This window comes from Physeter macrocephalus, chromosome 2, assembly GCF_002837175.3.
Source record: "Physeter macrocephalus isolate SW-GA chromosome 2, ASM283717v5, whole genome shotgun sequence".
NCBI lineage: Eukaryota > Metazoa > Chordata > Mammalia > Artiodactyla > Physeteridae > Physeter > Physeter macrocephalus.
Window position 1 is genome coordinate 58,668,864 of NC_041215.1, and position 23,429 is coordinate 58,692,292.

Here is a 23,429-nt window from a genome sequence, read left to right on the forward strand (position 1 = left end):
CGCGCAGGCTCAGTGGCCACGGCTCACGGGCCCAGCCGCTCCGCGGCATGTGGGATCCTCCCAGACCGGGGCACAAACCCATGTCCCCTGCATCGGCAGGCGGACTTTCAACCACTGCGCCACCAGGGAAGCCCTTAATTAATATTAATGTTTAAATATTACTTATAAAAGCAGGAAAAAGTTTTAAATAAACCAAAAGCATAGAAATGAGTACTTAAAAAATGTTTATTTGGAGATAAAAGAGAGCCTAAAATGTTAGGAAGAATGACTAAATCATCTTTTAAGAAATGAACAATTTTATCCAGGTTGGATTATGTCTTTAAATTAGAATTTACCAATTTGCTTTAAAAGCAAAAGGAAATAATTCATAATAGTAAATTTAAACATCACCACCAATTAGAGAGAGATGCTAGTCACATACAAAGAAGTGTTTCTAAAGAAAATCACAGTAAACTTGTTTAGAAGTTTAACAAATAATGGAAACAAAAGTTATAGAAATAGCAATACTTATCCTTACTACAGACTATGCATTCCTGTATTTTCCAATCCTCTCTGTCCTATTTTGTTTTACTTTTTAAAAAATGGAACACAACCTACTAGATTGATTTTATAACCCACTAATGAGTCATAGCCCACAGTTGGGAAAAGTCTGCATTAAGTGAAATGTATGGTAGCCTCTAGTCTCATATTCTATGATAAGGATCCAATATGGAGACTGTTGGTTCGCAAATTGGTCCCCGTACATGGAGGGCAAGGAGAGACTGAAAAAACAGGCTGACCACTCCAGCTTGGTAGGCGGCAGGTTTAATAAACAAGGGAACTTACATTCGAGGGTTGTCTTGGGCAGTCACAAGACAAGTAGATCTTCACACCCGCCCGCCAGAACCTTACAAGTTTATTTAGGCCTCAAGTGGATTCAGTGCAAGTGGTCTCGACAACACATTGGTCTCTCAAGGCTGTGTCCTTGAAAATGGCTCCCACTGTGGGAACAGTGGGCAGAACTTACATTCCAAGGACGGGAGGGGGTGAGGAGCCTCCCACTGCCCAGGTCCAGCTAAAGGGTCACCTGGCAATCACGTCCTCTCAATGACCTCCTCCATCAAAGACTCAAAGGGTCCACACTCAGTTTGCTCCCCCTAAAATTCCCAGTGCTAGAGTTATACAGAACTGGAAAGGAGAGGCCCATGTAAGCAATACTAGACGGGCACCAGGCCAAATACTCACATCACTCATGTTGAAGGCATTGACCTTGGCTTGAATAAACTGCGGTACATCAGGGTCCATAGTGTACTTGTGCTTCAGTTTCTCTCCCTCCACCTTGTAGTTCAACTAAAAACAAAGGAGGCAGTGTGCAAATCGTATTAGCTAACATAATGTAAGTTTCATCTAGCACACGTTCCTTTAAAAAGAAAGACTATCGTTTGTGTTTTTCCATTTATAAGGCAATTAGCTACATTATCACACAGAGGGAGTGTTGGCAGACATATTCACTGCTCATTCCACCCATATTTATTGGACAGCAGTCTGATCAATAGGCAGCATGGTAGGTTCTGTGTTTAAAGTGGTTAAAAAGAAAAAGGCAGACCTGTCCTCTTGGAGCTTATAGTCCAACAGAGGAAACAGAGAATAGCACATAAACTGTAAGATAGAGCTAGAATTCGTGATGTGTTGTAAATAAAATAACTTTAGGAAAGAAATGAACAGGGTCAGGGTGGGCGGTCAGCAAAGGCTCTCTAAAAGGGTAACATTTACACCCAAACTTGAAGAAAAGGGAAGCGTCCAGGCAGTAGAAGAGCATTCAGGGTCCTGGGTCTAGAGGGGCATGGCCAGCTTGAGGGACTGAAGGTCACTGGGCTGGAATGTGCTGAGCGGGGTCCCAGGAGGATTAGACAGGAGGGGGGCAGGGCCACAGAGCTGAGGGCCTTTTCAACCAAGTTAACAGTTTAGATTTTACTTTGAGTTCAAGGAGAAGCTACTAAGGAGTTTTAAGCATAAGAAGGACATGATTTGATTTATGTCTTAAGACAGTCTTTTTTGGTTTTCGTGTGACCCCAGGCAGGGAGTCCAGGTAATGGATTATTACAGTTGTCCACGTGAGATATGGAGGCCAGAACTAGGGTTGGTGGCAGCTGAAAGACAGAGAAGTGCTCCAACAGGATGGCTGAGAGATTTGGGAGGCTAACTCAGTAGATGCGTTGGATGAGGGGGGTTCACACGGGGAGGTGTCAATGGTGACTGCCAGGTTTCAGGCTTGAGTAACTAGGTAGATGTTGATGGCATTTATTGGGATGAGGAAGACTTAATATAGTGAGTTTAGGGTTTTCCTAGCTAACTGGAAAAACACAGGGAGAAGTGACACCTTGGTCAGTACAAAAGAAATCAGAACAATCTACACCAGTTAGTACCACTAGAATAGAATTAATCTTGAAACATCTGTGGTAATGTGGGACTGGTCTGAGAAATAAAATCCAGAAAACCCTCAAATTTGAACCAAAGAATGCATTCCCCACCTTCAAATATCTGGGGTTAAAGACACAAAAACTCCTCTCTTCTTTGTTTTTTACTTACCACTCTCTTTCTGGGGGAGGTATCTTAGAACGCTGAAATTATCAAATGAGGTGAAGCACTGAGCATTGTAATTAGCCTCTGACTAAGAAAAAGGGTCCGGATAGACCTGGGCTCAGAAAAATGACTCTGGATGACTCTGAAAGCAAACTGCTTAACTCTTCCCCAGAGGCGTCTCTCTCTCAGAATATCGCCCTATTTATTTTGCAAGGGGATTAGGACATTAGCCTTCTCTTCATCTGGCTAGGTAGAACTCTTGCAACTCAGAGCAATAAATATCTTGGTTTGCAATTCAGACAAGGTCACAGATTATAATAGAAACAATTTTATTTCATATGTATAGTGTAGGGGTCTGCTTATAAATAACATAGACTCTCTACATTTGGAAAACAAAGCAAACTTGGAACATCGTCCTTCTCTCCTTCCTGTTCTTCTTAAGTCCCAAGTTGCTTCAAAAGTAAAACCTTTTGAATATACCTCTGAAAGCAGATGATTTGCTAACACAGATGCACACTCATGAATTGAATTAAGAAGGATTGTGGAGTAACTGGTCATGGGGTTATTCATGGACAAAACTGTTTGAAGGAAAACCACTTACATCACTTAGCTGCTTTGTGTTGTGCTGAGCCAAAACCATGCCCATGGAATCAGGCACACTTGTGAACTTGATGGTATCTGGGTGCTGTCGGTACTTTCTCTCATTTAATGCATTGCCTGCTTTCTTGGCCTTCTCAACCTCCAGAGAACCAAAAGGGATCCATCCAAGGCCCTTGAAGAAGTTGTTGTACTCATCTTTATATACATTCTGTAAAAGAGTAATCTCAGATGAGGAGATATCCTAGTGCATACTCAAGAGCTGTTTCTGAAATCTGTAATTCTGTCCAGCGGGGAATGAAGAGCAACCTGTCAGCATGCTTGTGTCTATACTGCAGCTTTTGGCTATCTCTGCCACAGAGCTTCTTACCCAGAATTTGGTCATAAGAAAAACCAGTTCTGTTGTTAGAGTGCATTAACATTCCAGGAGAGAATGTAGGCCACATATTTCCACGGGTACTGCTAAAAAAAAAAAAAAAGTGTCTCTTCTGACAATAAATTGCGCTTTCCTTTTGATTTCACTGAAATCTTCACAACTTTTGAATTTCACCCACACCATCCACCTGGGCTCCTCCATCTCAGTTGGAGAGAGACATTCTCATTGAGCAACAATAAAGGAACACAATTTTTTCCCTTTACCAAGGATGATTCTTACAAAAACCTGGCTTCTGCAGCAGGAAATGCTCTGAATATTAAACACCCTCCCCCAGGCAGCTCTCCATGAGTCATGCTGCAATCACAAAGCCTTCCTGGTTCATTTTAGATGACTCGTTACATAGATTTACATGCATGAGAGTGTGACCTTGAGTTCAAAAATAGAAGAAAAAAAAAAAGAACTTTCCTGAATTCAGAAAGAATAGAGAATGCTCCTATTTTGCATTATACATATTGCCGTTGAAGCAGGCCCACCAGGAGTAACCATTTCCTTTTGCTGAGAACCAGGGTGGCTTATGTACGTAGTAGAACATGGCTTTATCTTTGATCCATAAGTTAATAAAGATAATATCAATGATTGCGATAGGAGCACAGAAAGCTAGTAAAACACAGCGTGTCTACCATGCCTTTGTTACTCTTTCAATGATGACTGTATATTTTAAAGTGCATTTTTCAAATACCTTATTGTATTGTGAAGTCTACTAAAATAGGAAGAAATGATCACCTGTTCAATACCAGCATCTCTAGGTCTATAATGTTATACATACTCACATCACTCTGAATTTGATTCACATTCCTGGAATGCTCAAGACTCAGGGCATCAGGCAGGTATGTGTAGTGATGTATCGGCTGCTTGTAGTTGATGTTGGTGGCAACATCCTGGGCCATCTTTGCAGCTGTAATGCTAACCATGTCCCCAGGGGTATGGTAGCTGGTTTTGGTGTTTTCATAGTTCTTCTTGTATTCACGATCAGACTGTAACTTTGCCACATTCATATAGTGGACGAGCTTAGGATCATCCTGGAGGCTTCTAAAACCCACATGCTTTCCCTTTGCCTTCTCGTAAGCTTCCTTGTATTTATACTGTGGAGGCAGAATTTGGTTAGCAAAGTCCTAAGCACTGGGAACATTAGGTGGAGCGACTATATTCACACACAAAGGCATTCAGAATATTGTGACTTTCTGGAAGACTGTACAAGAAATACAGTCCACACCCCACGCCCCCCAACCCCAGGAAGTTTAGACTGAAAGCATTTATTTCCAACACTGCTGGGTTATAAATGGGTATGATGATAAATTCAGGAGCAGTTTCTTTTCTTTGCTATGAATGCTATAGATGATTTGCATGTGGAACTTCATATAGAGCCAACTCTATTAAGTTTTCACACTTAATATAAACATAACATATTCCAAAATATAAGACTACATTCCAAATATATCTCTTGGTTTTCCAGGGATGTGAATTTTACTAATCCAACATGTTAGTTCACATCACAGAATACTAGAATTACTTCTGTTTTCAATTCTGATTGGTCCAGGATATGTACACAACAGGTGCAGAAGAAACTCTAAAGAACTGTACATGCAAGATGTTTATACTCAGATCTCTTTGGGGTGGGGGATGGAAAATATTACTATGTTTGTTGTCTCAGTTGACCTAATATGGTTAAAAAAAAAAAACACCTCTTCTTTGGCAGGTAGCTAGGCTTTCACCCAACCCCATTTCTCAGCAGCTACCCTCCAAGTTCACTGCTGAAGCAGCTGCAGATGAATTAAGGAACTATATAATAAGGGCAGGAACCACCAAGACCTTTCCTCATCAGTAAAAGCCTGACTGCAAAAGCTCTGCGGTCCAAGGTCTCTCACTGCTGAGATTGGCAATGGGGTGTAGACTGAGCTATACAGTAGGTAACAAATCAAAACCTCAATTTTTATGTAAGAGAATTCAAATCCACCCAAACTCTGAAGACACTCTGCTCCTGCCATTTAAGCACCAATTTATAAACAAGAGTTTAGCAGGCAAAAGAATTATCAAGTAATTTCTAGGCAAGTTAGAAAAAGTTCTGTGTAAGGGCTAAAAATAAAAATGATAATGTCATATTTTAGACTGTCACTTTCTCCTTAAACTAGAAATGTATTTCAGAGTGATGTGCAAAGCTTTGAGGAACACATTTTCAGTACCATCCCTACATGGAAGGCTGTAGAATTCTTACACCCTATCTTCCACATGGTCTGTACATGTGGTTTCTTTCTTTTCTTGTCTCAGACAAACAGTGTAGCCTCTGAAATAGTGTGTGACAGTGAAATCTATGGGGTGTGCATGCTTTGGGAAAATTTTGTTTTTCAATGATGAGAAGAAGTATAAGTGTATACTTTTTCTATTACAGATGAAATAAATCAAAATTATATTCTAGAAAAGTGGGCTTTTTCCCATTTGGTTTATAAAATCTGTACATTTTATTTAACTTTTTTTCAATCTTCTTAATACAATTATAATGCAGGCAGTCATCTGAATTTAACGTGTTAGTGGCAGGTGGGGTATTCTCCCTGAAAATAAATGTGGGCTGTCAGGGAAGGTAATTTGGGCTATGAATCAGGAGAGAAAGCCAGTCAGATTTATGACAGCTCTACCAAGTGGGGTCAACTGAAAAGAATCACAAAACATTGAAAAAGTGACAGGTTTTCAAAACAATATTTTGTGGAGAATTTAAATGTCATTAATTCAACATACTGTTTTCAACGTGGTGTCATTTTAACAAGGACCCATTTGATTACTTTGTAAAAAAGACAATCACCCAGATTTCACCTAAAATTTTTACTCACGTCACTGGCAATGTTTCTCGATGCTTTGGCTGCAGTGATGGGTATAGCGTCACCCAGCACATTGTTGCCCTTGGCTATTAAATCATGCCAGTCCCGTTTATAACAGACCTGCGATGGAAAAGGAAAAAGGATGTCAGCATGCTGTGGGGTAATCAGCTACACTGATTCCTCAACAGCTGAGATTGCTTTGTTCTTTTCCAGATAGAAGCTAGAAGAATCTCCTATAGCACACAGTTTTAAGAAGTCACATTAATTGTAAATCAACTATACTTCAATTTTAAAAAAAGAAGTCACATTAGCAAAATGTCATACATAAAACTGTATAGCATAAAATTATTAGACTCTGTACTAATCATTCACCCAAGTCTGATTTGGACACATATTGAAGAGGGAAACTGAAAAACTGGAGTGGATCCAGAGGAGAATAATAAAGGTTCTGGAAACCACAGTATGTGAGAACCAACTGGAGAAAATGAAGTTCAATCTTATGAAAGGAAGGTCCAGGAAAGACCTGGTGGTTAGCTTTAGAAATTTTAGGGTTGTTGTTAAAAAAAAAAAAGGGGGGAGGGATATCATTTATCCTTATTTTTCTGGAGGATAAAAACTTCCTCCATGTGCAGAACTAGGAAAACTAGAGGAATATGTGTTGAGCTTGACACAAAGAAGAATGCTATACCCTTTAGAGTTGTCCTACACTTGAAAAGGCCGACTCAAGAGGTACAGAACCATCATCATGGGATATGCTCTAATGGGGGCTATGGAGAAAATTGATCTAAATTGTCAAAGCCCTGTCATACTCTAAAATTCTATTATTTTATCATCAGGTCTGGATTTCACACCCCATCAAAAACCCTACTTACATCACTTATATTATAAGCATTGCACTTGGCCTGGAGAAACTGAGGAACATCAGGGCCCATCGTATATTTATGTTTCACATCTTCTCCTTTAGTTTTGTATAGGATCTGCAACACATAGTCACAAAAATAAAATGCATTATGGATGGTACAAAAAGGAAAATACATTAATTACACGCTTAAAGAAGTTATTCCTAGCATAATCCCCCACAATTTATATTACTTAAAATTATCAAAGCCATCTTCCTATTTTAAGAAATTCAAGAATCTCATTATCTTAAGGAAGACCCAAAAACTCTGTATTAAAATAGAGAGAAAAAAATCCTAAGAAAATAGAAATCTTTGCTTGCCAGAGATGAATAAAAAATGAGTTCAGGGCTTCCCTGGTGGCACAGTGGTTGAGAGTCTGCCTGCCGATGCAGGGGACACGGGTTTGTGCCCCGGTCCGGGAAGATCCCACATGCTGCAGAGCAGCTGGGCCCGTGAGCCATGGCCGCTGAGCCTGTGCGTCTAGAGCCTGTGCTCCACAATGGGAGAGGCCACAACAGTGAGAGGCCAGCGTACCGCAAAAAAAAAAAAATGAGTTCAAATGTGAAACCCTAACATGGATAACAGAATTCACTAAAGCCAGAAAAGGTCATTTTTGCTAGTGGAGTTAATAGTTCTTAAAGTCTTGGTTTTTATTTTTTTTTGCTTTTTTATTCTTAGAAAGAGGTAGTTAGAATGAGTCTTTCAATTCCCCTAAAAACTTTCCAATTATAATTGTATCAGTAAAAGCACATAATAATTTCCTCATACTATAAAGGTGCTTATATGTAAATCCAGCCTACGCAAAAAGTTTACCACTTCATATTTACCCTATTTTGCCATTTTAAAGATGTCTGAAAGACACCAAAGTGCATGGGGTAGAAATCATACTGTATCCTCCTCTTGGTAATGAAAAAGAAAGAAATTGCTCAGTTTCTAAAACTAAAACAGAATCGGAATCCCAAGTAGATTTTTAATCTCTTGATTGTCATTTATCATATATACCTCCATTTCCCAGGCATGTCTGTGTGGAATACCATATGTAAACTGGTGTGCATGCATCACAAGTAAAATCTGAAATGGCTGATATCTAAATGAATTTCCAAATACTAAATAATTTCTTTTAGGAATCCAAGAGCTATCTTCACTTCCTCACTGCCTTTAGAAACCACATCTAAGCATTCAGAGAATCTCGTTAACTTTACCTTCTAAACATCCCCTTTCCCACGGCTATTGCCTGAGTTAGGTTCAAATAAGGCTTCTGTTGAATTTCTGTAGCAGCTTTCTAATACATCTCCTTGCCTTCAATCTCTCCCCTTTCCAATATATTCTCTGCATTTTTTGCCGATTATCTTTTAAAACGCACACCTAATAATGCAACTCCATGGATTAAAAATCTTCAGTACTTCCTGTTACCTACCCCATAATGTCCAGAGTATAAATTAACATTCAAGACCCTCAATAATCAGGTCTTGAAGGATTACAATCCTGAATCCTTCATCCTTCACTGTCCTTCCATTCATTACTTCTTGACTGTCATTATGTTTTTCCTTTTGCCAGTAATGCAGCCTTCCCTTATTTGCCAGGGAAGCTCTGGCAGGCAGTTACCCTCTCCTCTTATACTTACTTAGCACATGCCTCTCCTGTAGCATTTGTCTCTCCATATAATGATGTTGTTTCTATCCATGCCTTTGTCTTATACTCTTGTCCTGTATCCCATTCATCCTCGTCTGTTTCATCTTTATACCATCAGCACATAATATAGTGCCTGGCACATGGAAGGTGTTCAAAAACATTCATTCAATGAATTAATGAATGAATGTTTTTGATGTCCCTTTAGCTCCTTCATACACCAAATTTTCCTTGAGAGCTGTCTTTAGCCAGAGCGTATACATTGCTCATGGACAGGCAGGCAAACAATATACTAATCTCCTCAAAGATGTAAGTAAAGGAAAGTTTCCATAATAATTATGTATGATGAATTCTGAGAAGATAAATCATCTACTCATGTGTATTATTTCCCTGTACTAATATTTTATATATGAAAAAGCAAACATGAGCAACTTAATATAGAATTGAATATGATGCATTTGCCACAATAAGGTGTATGGGATTTAAGCTTAAGTTTTGTTTGTGTGTGTGTCGTTCTAGGGTAGAACTTTTTGCACTTTCTCAAATACTTTATCCAATAACACAGTATTTATAGGCAGTTAAAAAGGAAGACATTTTTAAAAGGAACGTAAAAAGCAAGATAGAAAAAAAAAGAAAATGTTAGTGCCCAAACTAAAAATAATTGTAATTATTATTTTTAAATGAAATAATAATTTTAAAAGGAAAAGATATTAGGCTCAGAGAATAAAAATGATGAGCTCATCTTTTGAAGCCTCCCTCCATCCTTTTGCACCCTCTGTTTTGTTGTACTCACATCACTGACTTGCTGTGTGTTCTGTTTTGCCTGGACCATAACTGGGGAGTCCACGATGCTGGTAAATTTGAGGGTGTCTGGATGTTGCCTGTACTTCTTTTCATTCAGGGCATCACCTGCCTTTTTAACTTTTTCTACCTCCAGACTGCCAATAGGTATCCAGCCTATGCCTTTCATCCAGGTGTTGTAGTCTTCCTTATAGACGTTCTACACCAAAGAGAGAAGAGAGAAGTGAGTGCCCCAGGCAGTGGGTTCTCTCACGCAGGCTCCCTCCTTAGAGCGGGACTGTCTTGTGGAGTAAATGTCACTTACATCGCTCTGTATGTACATCATGTTTTTCGACAATTCCAGGTCCATGGCATCAGGCAGGTAGGTGTAGCGATGAAGGAAATTCTTATAGTTGACATTGCTGGCAACATCCTGAGCTTTCTTAGCTGCCACAACGTTGAACATATCATGGGGTGTGTTGTATTTGGTCTTTGTCTTCTCATAGTCTTTTTTATACTCCCGGTCCGATTGCATCTTGGCCACATTCACATAATGAACCAGTTTAGGATCATCTTGGAGACTTTGGAAGCCAACCATTTTCCCTTTGGCTTTTTCATAATCTTTTTTGTAGTGAACCTGTTGGAAACAAAGGTGGGCATATTTTTTAATGTACTTATGAAGGTTTTACTGAACAGTGAGACCATGATTTGAGCAATTGAGCTTCCCAGAAATTATTTCAATAACCAAACAATTTGATATTTGCTTGTATATATTTGAAATGTAGCTGTTAAAATTAAAATGTTATTTAGAGCCCATTTGGTTGTCTGTGGTTGCTTCTGCCACCCAAGGGAGGTTGGGGTGGGGACGTTACTATAATTTATATCAGTGACAAAGTAAAATAAGTTCTGTTCCACTTAGTGATAGGGACAAATGAAAAGATAAATATTTCACAAACTACCAATTATATTGTGCTTCTAAAGCCAAATAGCTGGCTATTTTATTAGTAGAATTATACTAGTAGTAGTAATAATACAATTTTAATGAGTCTTTGGATATTCAAAGGGAGACCCAGAACCAATTAGTGTGTAACACTAATTGGTTCCGAATAATAAAGTGGGGAGAATTAAGCATCCTTGAGGAGAACTTCCTCAATACAAGAATTTCTTGGGAACAACCCCAGGAAACGGAGAAGCAGAGATGTGAGGGAAGGTTTGTGTGTATGCTGGGGTGGGGTGGCTGGAGGAGATCACCCACAGAGAAAGGGGATCAGTGAGAAATTCTGGAGCAGGGCTTTTAGGACATGGACATTCATTATTCAGTCTTAATGTATTTACATTGCTGCAGTGACAACTCCCTTTCAAACAATCATAAAAGTTGTACTTGGGATTTGGAGGGAAACCAAAAAGAACGGGCTGAGTTCCATCTCTGGATCATGCAGAGCAGAAAGAGAATAAATCTAGGGGAGGAGAGCCCAGGTGAGCCAGAGCAAAACCGTCATGTGCAAACCAGAAGCCAGAGGTGATCAGAAAAACAAAAACCTCAGAGAATGCAGCAATCATGGGGAGGGAATCCCATTTCCTGCAGGACAGCAGGAGGGGGCTTGAGTCCATTTTGTTTAAATCTCAGAGAGCAAAGTGACTTCAGTTCACATCTGAGTTGAAGTAAGATAGGAAAAGAAACAAAAGTTTTAACTTTAATGCAACCGAATGACTGACTCTTAGGGGCTCTGACACTTGAAGCCCATTCATCAGTCTGTAGAAGCAATGAAGTGAAAAGAGAGGTAAGGCAAAGAGGGAATTCATAGAAATAAAGCAAGTTTTGAGATAAAGGTTTACCATCAGGAGGTTACTATGATGTAAATAGCAGGTAACTTCTTTATTTCTATAAGAGAAATAACGTGAATTTGTGCAGAAATATAGATGAGAATTTTAAATTAGGGGGCTTGATTAGAACAGATTGGTTAAGGTTATACAAATCCTTACCCCCAAGAAAATTCAGATCTGTTTAGGGAACTTTCTTCTCTAAATAGTTTCAGCCTGGCTTGTTTCCAGTCAGGGACAGCAGACGTGGAGACTTGGATAAGAAGCCCACCTGCCCCCATTTTCTGGTTACACACAGGTGACCACCAGCTGGACTTACATCACTCGCCGCCTGCCTGGCAACTTTGGCAGCTTTGATGGGGATCGCATCATTTCTCAGGTCGTATCCCTTCTTGCTCAGATCTTTCAAGTCTGCTTTGTACATATTCTGAAAGAAAAATGTCATTTGAAGATAACTCAAACCACGTGTAGAAAAGGCTTAACCCTCAGTGAGCGGCTGAGCCCACATGCACACCTCACTGATATTGTAGGCGTTGACTTTAGCCTGAATGAACTGGGGCACGTCCGCCGGCAGACTGTACTTGTGAATAATTTCCTCCCCTTTGACTTTGTAGGCAATCTGGAAGAGAAAAAAATGCATAAACAAACAAATAAAGTAGGGGAAAGTGTTTAACGGCACAGGAGAGTAATTTTGGAGCAGATCACATTGCACAGAGGAGTTTTTTTAATGAAAGACCCTCTCTGTGCCTTCCCCACATTCCCCTGAAAATATTTGTAGGCATTTAAGATCTCCTATGCAATTGCACAGGGTCTGATCTTAGTGCCTGTTAGCCTTGGCAAAAGTCCCTTGGTAAGTGCTAAGAACCTCCAGACTAAGGTAGGGGGACCTACCTAAGAGCCCAGGAAAGTGACCCAAAGACAAAGTTAACCTGCAGACACTTTCCTGAGCATAGGAAAAGTTAATAGGGTGGGATTTACCAACTATCTATATTATATTTTGTGGGCAGTGGGTGACCAAAGGGACTTAGGGGTAGTTTTTACTAAGCATGATTTTTTTTCTTACCTCTGACTTTAAATATAACCCTTTCATATGATGTAGTGTCTATAATCACTTTCCTGATCTTTCCTAGAAATAGGCTTGTGTTTCTGGTTATCAAGAGAAGCCCCTCTTACCTTTTCCTTCAAGAGCAATGTCCAATCACTGAAATATATATAATCCTCTAAAGATATGAATTAGGTGTGCTTTTTTTAATTAAAACCTGGGGAATTATACAGTTGCTCATATAACTGAGTCTCTTTAGATTGCCTAATAAGTACAGGTGATCATTACATTTAGAATACAAATGTATTTGTATTAGTTAACATTTAAATACAGAGAGAATTAACACTTACATCACTCCTCTGGGCCTGGTTAATCTTAGACTGTACTATAATTGGAGCATCTTCAATCGAAGTAAACTTGAGAGTATCTGGATGTTGGCGATATTTTTTCTGTTTGACAAATTAAAAAGAGAAAGATAATAATACTTTCATCAAAGGCTAATAAATCAAAATACTTTAAATTTATTTTGGAGGGACAAGAAATTTTCCTGATTTTAAAATGTAAAAATATTTGATTCTTTGCTGGCTTGGGGGAAAAAATGAATACAATACAAAAACCAACATTTAAAGAAATGATTTTAATTTTGGATTGTTTGGGGCAGTACAGGCCAATACAACTTTCAGGAATGACTTTACTCTCTTAATTTCTTGCTTATGATGTGAAAGAAGGCCCTGTGAAAGCTCAGCAGAATCCCGAAACATCACAAAGTTTTCTAAAGGATTAACAGAAAAGCATGCAAGGACATTTGGAGTATCTTTGCATGACACTAAACAAGCTCCCAGGAATGTCATTTTCCTTGTCACTCCATCAGTAACTGAAGTTCTCCAGTTGAGGGAGGAGGAATTGAGGAACTAGGGTGATAGCTATGGATTATTAATAAGAAAAGGAGGACTTTTGCTTTGCAAGCCTTAATGAGGTTAGTATATAAGTTACCACTAAAGTGCTGAGCAGACACAGGAGAGGGGCCATAGGGAAGATGTCTCAATTGGGAGCTGGCAACATCTAGCTACCCTTATTCCTATATTCTTCTCCTAGTTCTCTTCATTTTTTCATACTATACATCCCACTTTTGTGTATATAGTAGCATCCCTCTTTCAACTTCAGACTTCTGAAAACCACTAACCCAGAATTTTTTCTGAAAGATCTCTTGAGTAGATAAAGTAGCTTTCACCAAAAACAAACAGAAGTACAAAACAATAAGAACAACAAAAACTTGGGTGTGCAAGACAACCTTCACTTAGCACCTCTGACCCTTCTTTATGTGGTCTAACTTCCTGGATGACGGATTCACCTGACAGCAGGGGGAATGTTCAACTGCTGTCAGAGAAGGGACTGCTTTAAGAGCCCCAAGATCACCTTTGTTTCTTCTTAGACTGAATAACAACATACATACTACTTCAAAGTCATCAAGAATATAGCATAAGGTATAATAATACTTCAAAGAAAATTTCTATAATAGTCATTATATGCATAATTCACAATTGCCAAATATTGGAAAAAATCCACATGCCCACTAACTGGACAATCAAAGGGTGATATAGCCGTGCAAAGGAATACTATTCTCACTAATAAAAAGGAAAATATTACAGACACATGTAGAGATATGGACGAACCTCAAAAACATTATGCTAAGTGAAAGAATCCTGATACAAAAGAAATTTCTAGAAAAGGCAAAATTATAGAGGCAGAAAGCAGATCGGTGGTTGTCTGGGGTTGAAAATGGGAGTGGGAATTTTTGGGGGTCCTAGCAGCATCTTAAAATTCAACTGTGGGTCTGATATCACTGAGCCCCTGAATCTACGCCAGCAGCCAACTCCCTCCTGACTATTTTGAAGGCAAAGTATTTGCATAGCCTCCATAACTTCAAGTATTCTCTTTTTCTTGCTGTTAAAACCATTCCTAACTAGTAGGGGGATCTCATGAAACCCAAGGCCAAAGTTGAAGCAACCTTGACCTAATCTCTTGATACCAACTGCATCCAACGACCTAACAGAGCTTGCAGTCCAACCTCCCTTGACCGTGCTGATTTCACTCCTATATTGTATATTTCATAATATACTACTCATTTTCCATCTTGCTTCTGAAAAATAAATATGCATTTACCAGTTAAAAAAAATTCAATTGTGGGGATGGCTATGCAACTATATGGATTTATTAAAACCTGTCAAGGTGTACACTTAAAGTATGTGAATTTTTGTGGTATGCAAACTATACCTCGATAAAGCTGTTAAAAATATTTCTGTCATGAGTGGTTAACGTAAACGACTTTGGTGATGTGAAGAGGTATGATTATCTACCGAGATAATTCATGCATGTGATAAGTTGGGGTTTTTTTCCTCAGCAAAAATACTAGAAAATGAAGTGGTAAAGGAGGCATTTCCCATGGTTTGGGAAGTTTTACCATGTCACATCCACAAATCTATCTCTGTGACACACAGAGATATGATGGCTTTACCTCATTCAGAATGTCTGAAGCTCGCTTTGCCTTTTCCATTTCTAAGGACCCAAAAGGTACCCAGCCGCAACCTTTCATCCAGCTGTTGTAGTCAGCTTTGTAGTTGACCTAAAACACCAAGAGAAAAGTTACATTTCCTTACTCAGCATCATCCTTCTTTGTAAAATCATTAACATTTTCCCCAAAAGAATGCTTTTAAGATTTCTGACCAGTTTCCTTATTCCATACATTGAGGTTATTTTAAACATTTCCTTGGGGAGAGATTTTAGCAGCCCTTAGGTTTTCACTGTTCTTTCTAGTTGGCATATGTTCTACTTCATCCTTATTTCCAAAGTATGTGGAATTATAATTCCAATCTGCTAAATTCAAAGCTGTATTTCAAAGAATATATGAAATTGTTATATTTAGATCATGAAACGTGAGATGTTTGCTCACTAGAACATATTATGTATTATGTTTCTATGGTCAAATTATAACTAAAGGCCATATTGAAGGTGGATAATTTTGCTCATTTTCTGATAAGACTTGATAGTAGTTATTTGTATTAAGTGTTTACACATATTGCCCTTCATGTGTAATGGTAAGCTTAGGAGTGTTACTACATTGGCTAACAACACAATTTAATATAGTTGTATTCAATAATTTGCTTATGGAGAGCAGTTATCATTTGGAATTGGACCTATCTGGGAGACAGTTACTTGATGCTATTAAAATAATGACCTACTCCTGTTGTCTGCCTATAGGTGATACCTAAAACATGTACTCTAGATACAAAATTCAGATGATTGTTCTTTAGTGTGGGCCTTCTAACTGGAATGAAAAATCAAGAAACTATTGGTTCCTGCCTTTGAAAAACCTATGATCTATTTGGGAGGAAGAAACATAACAAAATGAAACAAATAATAATGCATAAAATACAATTTTTAGTGATAAGAATGTAAAATTGTGCAGCTGCTATGGAAAATAGTACAGCGATTCCTCAAAAAATTAAAAATAGAACTACCAAATCATCCAGAAATTCTACTTCTGGGTATATACTCGAAAGAATTGAAAGCAGGATCTTGAAGATATTCATACATCCATGTTCATTGTGGCATTAGTCACAACAGCCAGAAGGTAGAAGCAACCCAAATGTTCACTGACAGATGAATGGATAACCCAAATGTATACACATAGAATGGAATAGAATTCAGCCTCAAAAAGGAAGGAAATTCTGACACATACTATAACATGGATGAACCTTGAGGACATTATGCTAAGTGAAATAAACCAGTCACAAAAGGACAAGCACTGCATAATTCCATTGATACGAGGTCTTTAGAGTAGTCCAACTCACAGAGACAGAAAGTAGAAGGGTGGTTGACAGGGACTGAGGGGAAGAGGAAATGGGGAGTTGTTTAATGTGCAGAGAGTTGCATTTTTGCGAGACCAAAAAGTTCTGGAGATTGGTTGCACAACAATGGGAATGTAATTAATTGCTGCTGAACTGTACAATCAAAACTGGTAAAGATGGCAAATATTATGATATGTCTATTTTACCATTAAAAAAATAGAATTGTTAGGATAAAGTATTCAATTGTATAGCTCAGACAAATTAATTTGCCTAAAGAAGTTTTGATCTGCAGGAAGAAAACCCAGCTATTATAAAAAGTAATGCTATAAATAATATATCTTATGTTCAGACAAGATAGCAATCTATACAAAAAATTATTGATAATGATGAATGTGATAATTATGATAATGGTGATGATGATAATAGTGAATGTTTACTGAGAATTCACCAGGGCCCAGCACCATGCTAAGAGTATTTTGAATGCATTTAAATAATGAAAACAATTCTTTTGTATTATTCCAGTTTTGCAAGGAGGACTCTAAATTCAGCAAGGTTGATCACTTTCCCAAAAGGAAACTGTGATGGGGTGCTTGCCAGACCCAGGCCTCTCTAACTCGAGGGGCGTGCTCTCATAGAATCCCAAGGATCATTTTCCCATTACATACTTGCTACATACAGAAGACAATGCAGATACTTCTGAGAATTGCCCAAAACATCACTCAACTTAGAAATCCTTTTCAGTTTCTACCTTAAAAAGAGGGAATAGAGAAAACCTGGTTACTCACATCACTCTGCAGTGCATAAGCCTTCTTGGCAAGGTCCACGTTAATGCTGTCTGGCGGGTAGCTGTAATTGTGTAAGAGGTGCTTATAGTCTACATCACTGGCAATTGCCTGAGATTTCTTAGCTTGAGTCACTTGGAGCATATCAAGAGGTGCTGTGTAGATAGTTTTTGACTTTTCATAGTTTTTACGATATTCATGCTGTGAATAGGAAATTACCATTTATTAGCACAAATCTTCAATGGATTTCCAGAAAAGCACAGAGATCTCTCATAAACAACAAATACAAGACAGATTTTTTTCCTTCTAGCTAGTTATTTTTTCCTAAAATTTGATCATATGTTTCACATCATTGAAACCGCCCCTCCCAAAATCATGGGCAGATGCATGGACAGACCTTCTCAAATCTTTGTTTAGATTAAAGAGGAACTGTCAGACAGTAGGAACGGGCCACAGCTTCTGATTCAGCCAGCTACTATTTTATTTTAAAACAGGGTTTTTCAAGGACCACTAGCAAGCATGATTTCTGCTAAGGTAATCTAACCTTTGAAGAGTTTTCCATTAAAGAGGTATTTTTTAAATTGTCAAAAATCATATGACAATCATTTCATACTTCTGATCTTATAAAATGACTACTTCATAAACAGAGCTGTACACTTGACTTCTTGACTTTTCTTAAGTCATCTTTAAGTGAATAGTTACTGATTTTTAACCTGACTATTCTACTTTGGACAATAGATAAGCCCCACTGAGAACCCCAGAGGTTGTGTCATACTAAGTTTAATTTTGGTAACAATTTAAAAGAAGTTTCAGATTTCAGCAGTTATAAGACGTCAAAGGAGAAAAACTTATGAAATTGAGCCACTGAAGTAACCTTGGCCCTTATGTACAGTGTTCTCATAAACCAAATGTCCTGACTGGCCTCAGAAGGCACTTTCATCGGTTGGTTTTCTGGAATGGTTAGACAGGGTGTTAATTAGGTCAAAGTCCCAGCTTCATCATGTCTCCTCACCAATTACCTTAAAAGAGAGAAAAATTCTGACCCAGAATTTTTCCTTTAGGAAGATTCTAAACCTATTATATCTCCCTATAATCACATAAGCTCTAAAGACAGTGATCCAAACTAGCAGGTATAGAAGTACATTATAAATCTCCTGCAGAAATTCCTTTTACAAATAATCCAATCTTCTAACTTTCTTAGGGAATATAGTCTTCCATCTAAAACATCGTGGGTAGTCAGTTTCACAGAATAAATTTCTCTCTTAATTGTAAAATCTAGGCCCTGGTTTATAAAAATAAAATATGGAAACTTTCTGATGGCATGCAACACTGAAAAAATAAAGACAGTTTGTCTTTATTAGAAATAAACGGGGCTTCCCTGGTGGCGCAGTGGTTGCGCGTCCGCCTGCCGATGCAGGGGGGCCGGGTTCGCGCCCCGGTCTGGGAGGATCCCGCGTGCAGCGGAGCGGCTGGGCCCGTGAGCCATGGCCGCTGGGCCTGCGCGTCCGGAGCCTGTGCTCCGCGGCGGGAGGGGCCGCGGCGGGGGGAGGCCCGCATACCACAAAAAAAAAAAAAGAAAAGAAAAGAAATAAACGGATAAAGCAATGTTGCAATAGCAGTTGGTATGTGGAAGTGTTTTTGACTAAATTGCTTTGACCCTTTTGTTCAAGTTCAGATAAGCTCACACATGCCTGCACATATAAAAGGTTGTCAAAGACCCAAATGGCTTTATTTATTTTTATCTATTTATTTATTTGGTCCCACCGTGTGGCCTGTGGGATCCCAGTTCCCCAGCCAGAGATGGAAACTGTGCCCCCCAGCAGTGGAAGCGCGGAGTCCTAACCACTGGACCACCAGGGAATTCCCTACTGATTTATTTTTTTATTGAAGTATAGTTGATTTACAATATTAGTTTCAGGTAGACAGCATAGTAATTCAGTATTTTTACAGATTACGCTCCATTAAAAGTTATTACAAGATAATGGCTATAATTCCCTGTGTTGTACAATATAACCTAATTGCTTATCTATTTTATGCATAATAGTTTGCGTCTCTTAATCCCATACCACTATCTTGCCTCTCTCTCCTTCCCTTTCCTACTGGTAACTATCAATTCAAGTTTGTTTCTATATCTGTGTCTGTCTCTGTTTTGTTATAGATGTTCATTTGTTTTATTTTTTAGATTCCACATATAAGTGATATCATACAGTATTTATCTTTATCCGTCTGACTTATTTTCAAGCATAATATTCTCTAGGTATATCCACACTGCTGCAAATGAAAGAATTTCACTCATTTATGGCTGAGTGATACTCAATTGTATATATATACCACATATTCTTTATCTATTTATCTGTTGATAGATGCTTAGGTTGCTTCCATATCTTGGCTATTGTAAATAATGCTGCTACGAATATTGGGGTACATGTATCTTTTTGAACTAGAGTTTTCGTCTTTTCTGGATATATGCCCAGGAGTGGAACTGCTGGATCATATGGTGGCTCTATTTTTAGTTTTTTAGGAACCTCCATACTGTTTTCCATAGTGGCTGCACCAATTTACACACCCACCAACAGTGTAGGAGGGTTCCCTTTTCTCTACATCCTTGCCAACATTTGCTATTTGTAGACTTTTTGATGATAGCCATTCTGACAGGTATGAGGTGATATCTCATTGTTGTTTTGATTTGTATTTCTCTAATAATTAGCAATGCTGAGCATCTTTTCATGAGACTATTAGCCACCTGTATGCCTTCTTTGGAAAAATGTCTATTCAAGTCTTCTGCCCATTTTTTTTTTTTTTGATTGTTTGTTTTCTTGGTACTGAGCTGCACGAGCCATTTATATACTCTGGATGTTAACCCCTTGTTGGCCATATAATTTGCAAATATTTTCTATTTCATAGATTGTCTCTTCATTTTGTTGACAGTTTCCTTTGCTATTCAAAAGATTTGGCCTTTCCCATTGCGGAGCACAGGCTCCGGACGCGCAGGCTCAGCGGCCATGGCTCACGGGCCCAGCCGCTCCGCGGCATGTGGGATCTTCCCGGACCGGGGCACGAACCCGCGTCCCCTGCATCGGCGGGAGGACTGTCAACCACTGCACTGCCAGGGAAGCCCTAATCTCATTCTTTTACATGTAGCTGTCCAGTTTTCCCAGCACCGCTTATTGAAGATACTGCCTTTTCTCCATTGTATATACTTGCCTCCTTTGTCATAGTTTAATTGACCATAGGTGTGTGAGTTTATTTCTGGGCTCTCTATTCTGTTCCATTGATCTCTGTGTCTGATTTTGTACAGGACCATGGTGTTTTGATTTCTGTAGCTTTGTAATATAGTCTGAAGTCCGCGAGCCTGATTCCTTCAGCTCTGGTCTTCTTTCTCAAGATTGCTTTGGCTATTCAGGGTCTTTTGTGTTTCCACACAAATTGTGAAATTTTTTGTTCTGCTTCTGTGAAAAATGCCAGTGGTAGTTTGATAGGGATTGCATTGAATCTGTAGATTGCTTTGGATAGTATAGTCATTTTCACAGTGTTGTTTCTCCCAATCCAAGAACATGTTATATCTCTCCATCTGTTTGTATCATGTTTAATTACTTTCATCAGTGTCTTACAGTTTTCTGCATACAGGCCTTTTGTCTCCTTAGGTAGGTTTAATACTAGGTATTTTATTCTTTTTGTTGCAGTGGTAAATGGGAGTGTTTCCTTAATTTCTCTTTCAGATTTTTCATCATTAGTGTATAGGAATGCAAGAGATTTGTGTGCATTAACTTTGTATCCTTCTCCTTTAGCAAATTCATTGATTAGCTCTAGAGTTTTCCGGTAGAGTCTTTAGGATTCTTTATGTATAGTGTCATGTCATCTACAAACAGTGAGAGCTTTACATCTTCTTTTCCGATTTGGATTCCTTTTATTTCTTTTTCTTCTCTGATTGCTGTGGCTAAAATTTCCAAAACTGTGTTGAATAATCGTGGTGAGAGTGGGCAACCTTGTCTTGTTCCTGATCTTAGTGAAAATGATTTCAGTTTTTCACCATTGAGAATGATGTTGGCTGTGGGTTTATCATATATGGCCTTTATTATGTTGAGGTAAGTTCCCTCTATGCCTACTTTCTGGAGTAGTTGATTTACAATATTAGTTTCAGGTAGACAGCATAGTAATTCAGTATTTTTACAGATTACGCTCCATTAAAAGTTATTACAAGATAATGGCTATAATTCCCTGTGTTGTACAATATAACCTAATTGCTTATCTATTTTATGCATAATAGTTTGCGTCTCTTAATCCCATACCACTATCTTGCCTCTCTCTCCTTCCCTTTCCTACTGGTAACTATCAATTCAAGTTTGTTTCTATATCTGTGTCTGTCTCTGTTTTGTTATAGATGTTCATTTGTTTTATTTTTTAGATTCCACATATAAGTGATATCATACAGTATTTATCTTTATCCGTCTGACTTATTTTCAAGCATAATATTCTCTAGGTATATCCACACTGCTGCAAATGAAAGAATTTCACTCATTTATGGCTGAGTGATACTCAATTGTATATATATACCACATATTCTTTATCTATTTATCTGTTGATAGATGCTTAGGTTGCTTCCATATCTTGGCTATTGTAAATAATGCTGCTACGAATATTGGGGTACATGTATCTTTTTGAACTAGAGTTTTCGTCTTTTCTGGATATATGCCCAGGAGTGGAACTGCTGGATCATATGGTGGCTCTATTTTTAGTTTTTTAGGAACCTCCATACTGTTTTCCATAGTGGCTGCACCAATTTACACACCCACCAACAGTGTAGGAGGGTTCCCTTTTCTCTACATCCTTGCCAACATTTGCTATTTGTAGACTTTTTGATGATAGCCATTCTGACAGGTATGAGGTGATATCTCATTGTTGTTTTGATTTGTATTTCTCTAATAATTAGCAATGCTGAGCATCTTTTCATGAGACTATTAGCCACCTGTATGCCTTCTTTGGAAAAATGTCTATTCAAGTCTTCTGCCCATTTTTTTTTTTTTTGATTGTTTGTTTTCTTGGTACTGAGCTGCACGAGCCATTTATATACTCTGGATGTTAACCCCTTGTTGGCCATATAATTTGCAAATATTTTCTATTTCATAGATTGTCTCTTCATTTTGTTGACAGTTTCCTTTGCTATTCAAAAGATTTTAAGTTTAATTAGGTCCCATTTTTCCTGTTTGCTTTAATTGCTTTTGCCTTATGAGACAGATTCAAAAAAATATTGCCAAGATTTATGTCAAGGAGTGTTCTGCCTATGTTCCCTTCTAGGAGTTTTATGGTTTCAGGTCTTTAATTGATTTTCAGTTTATTTTTGTATATGGAGTTCTAATCTCATTATTTTTTTTGTTTTTTTTTGTTTTTTTGCGGTACGCGGGCCTCTCACTGCTGTGGCCTTTCCCATTGCAGAGCACAGGCTCCGGACGCGCAGGCTCAGCGGCCATGGCTCACGGGCCCAGCCGCTCCGCGGCATGTGGGATCTTCCCGGACCGGGGCACGAACCCGCGTCCCCTGCATCGGCGGGAGGACTGTCAACCACTGCACTGCCAGGGAAGCCCTAATCTCATTCTTTTACATGTAGCTGTCCAGTTTTCCCAGCACCGCTTATTGAAGATACTGCCTTTTCTCCATTGTATATACTTGCCTCCTTTGTCATAGTTTAATTGACCATAGGTGTGTGAGTTTATTTCTGGGCTCTCTATTCTGTTCCATTGATCTCTGTGTCTGATTTTGTACAGGACCATGGTGTTTTGATTTCTGTAGCTTTGTAATATAGTCTGAAGTTTGGAAGCATAATACCTCCAGCTTTGTTCTTTCTTCTCAAGATTGGTTTGGCTATTTAGGATCTACTGTGGTTCCATATAAGTTTTAGAATTATTTGTTCTAGTTCTGTGAAAAATGTTATGGGTATTTTGATATGGATTGCATAACATCTGTAGATTTCTTTGGGTTGTATGGGCATTTTAACAACATTAATTCTTCTAATCCATGAGACTGGGATATCTTTCCATTGTTTTGTATCACCTTCAATTTTCTTCATCAATGTCTTATAGTTTTCAGAGTACTGGTATTTTACCTCCTTCGTTAAATTTATTCCTATTTTACACTCCCATTTACCACTGCAACAAAAAAAATAAAATACCTAGGAATAAACTGACCTAGGGAGACAAAAGACCTGTATGCAGAAAACTATAAGACA

The 23,429-nt window shown here is 38.5% G+C and overlaps 1 protein-coding gene across 1 annotated transcript in view; it reads right to left on the bottom strand.

The window, feature by feature from the left end:
- The window catches only part of NEB (nebulin), a 235,517-nt gene that overhangs the window by 178,048 nt on the left and 34,040 nt on the right, over positions 1-23,429 (bottom strand). Inside the window, exons 21-32 of the mRNA XM_028477867.2 lie at positions 17,210-17,407; positions 15,092-15,199; positions 12,927-13,025; positions 12,049-12,153; positions 11,854-11,961; positions 10,039-10,350; positions 9,727-9,933; positions 7,278-7,382; positions 6,418-6,525; positions 4,366-4,677; positions 3,164-3,370; positions 1,225-1,329 (exon numbers count right to left, since the gene is read on the bottom strand). Coding sequence (XP_028333668.1) covers positions 1,225-1,329; positions 3,164-3,370; positions 4,366-4,677; positions 6,418-6,525; positions 7,278-7,382; positions 9,727-9,933; positions 10,039-10,350; positions 11,854-11,961; positions 12,049-12,153; positions 12,927-13,025; positions 15,092-15,199; positions 17,210-17,407 — 1,974 coding nt within the window. The remainder of the gene's footprint in view (positions 1-1,224; positions 1,330-3,163; positions 3,371-4,365; positions 4,678-6,417; positions 6,526-7,277; positions 7,383-9,726; positions 9,934-10,038; positions 10,351-11,853; positions 11,962-12,048; positions 12,154-12,926; positions 13,026-15,091; positions 15,200-17,209; positions 17,408-23,429) is intronic.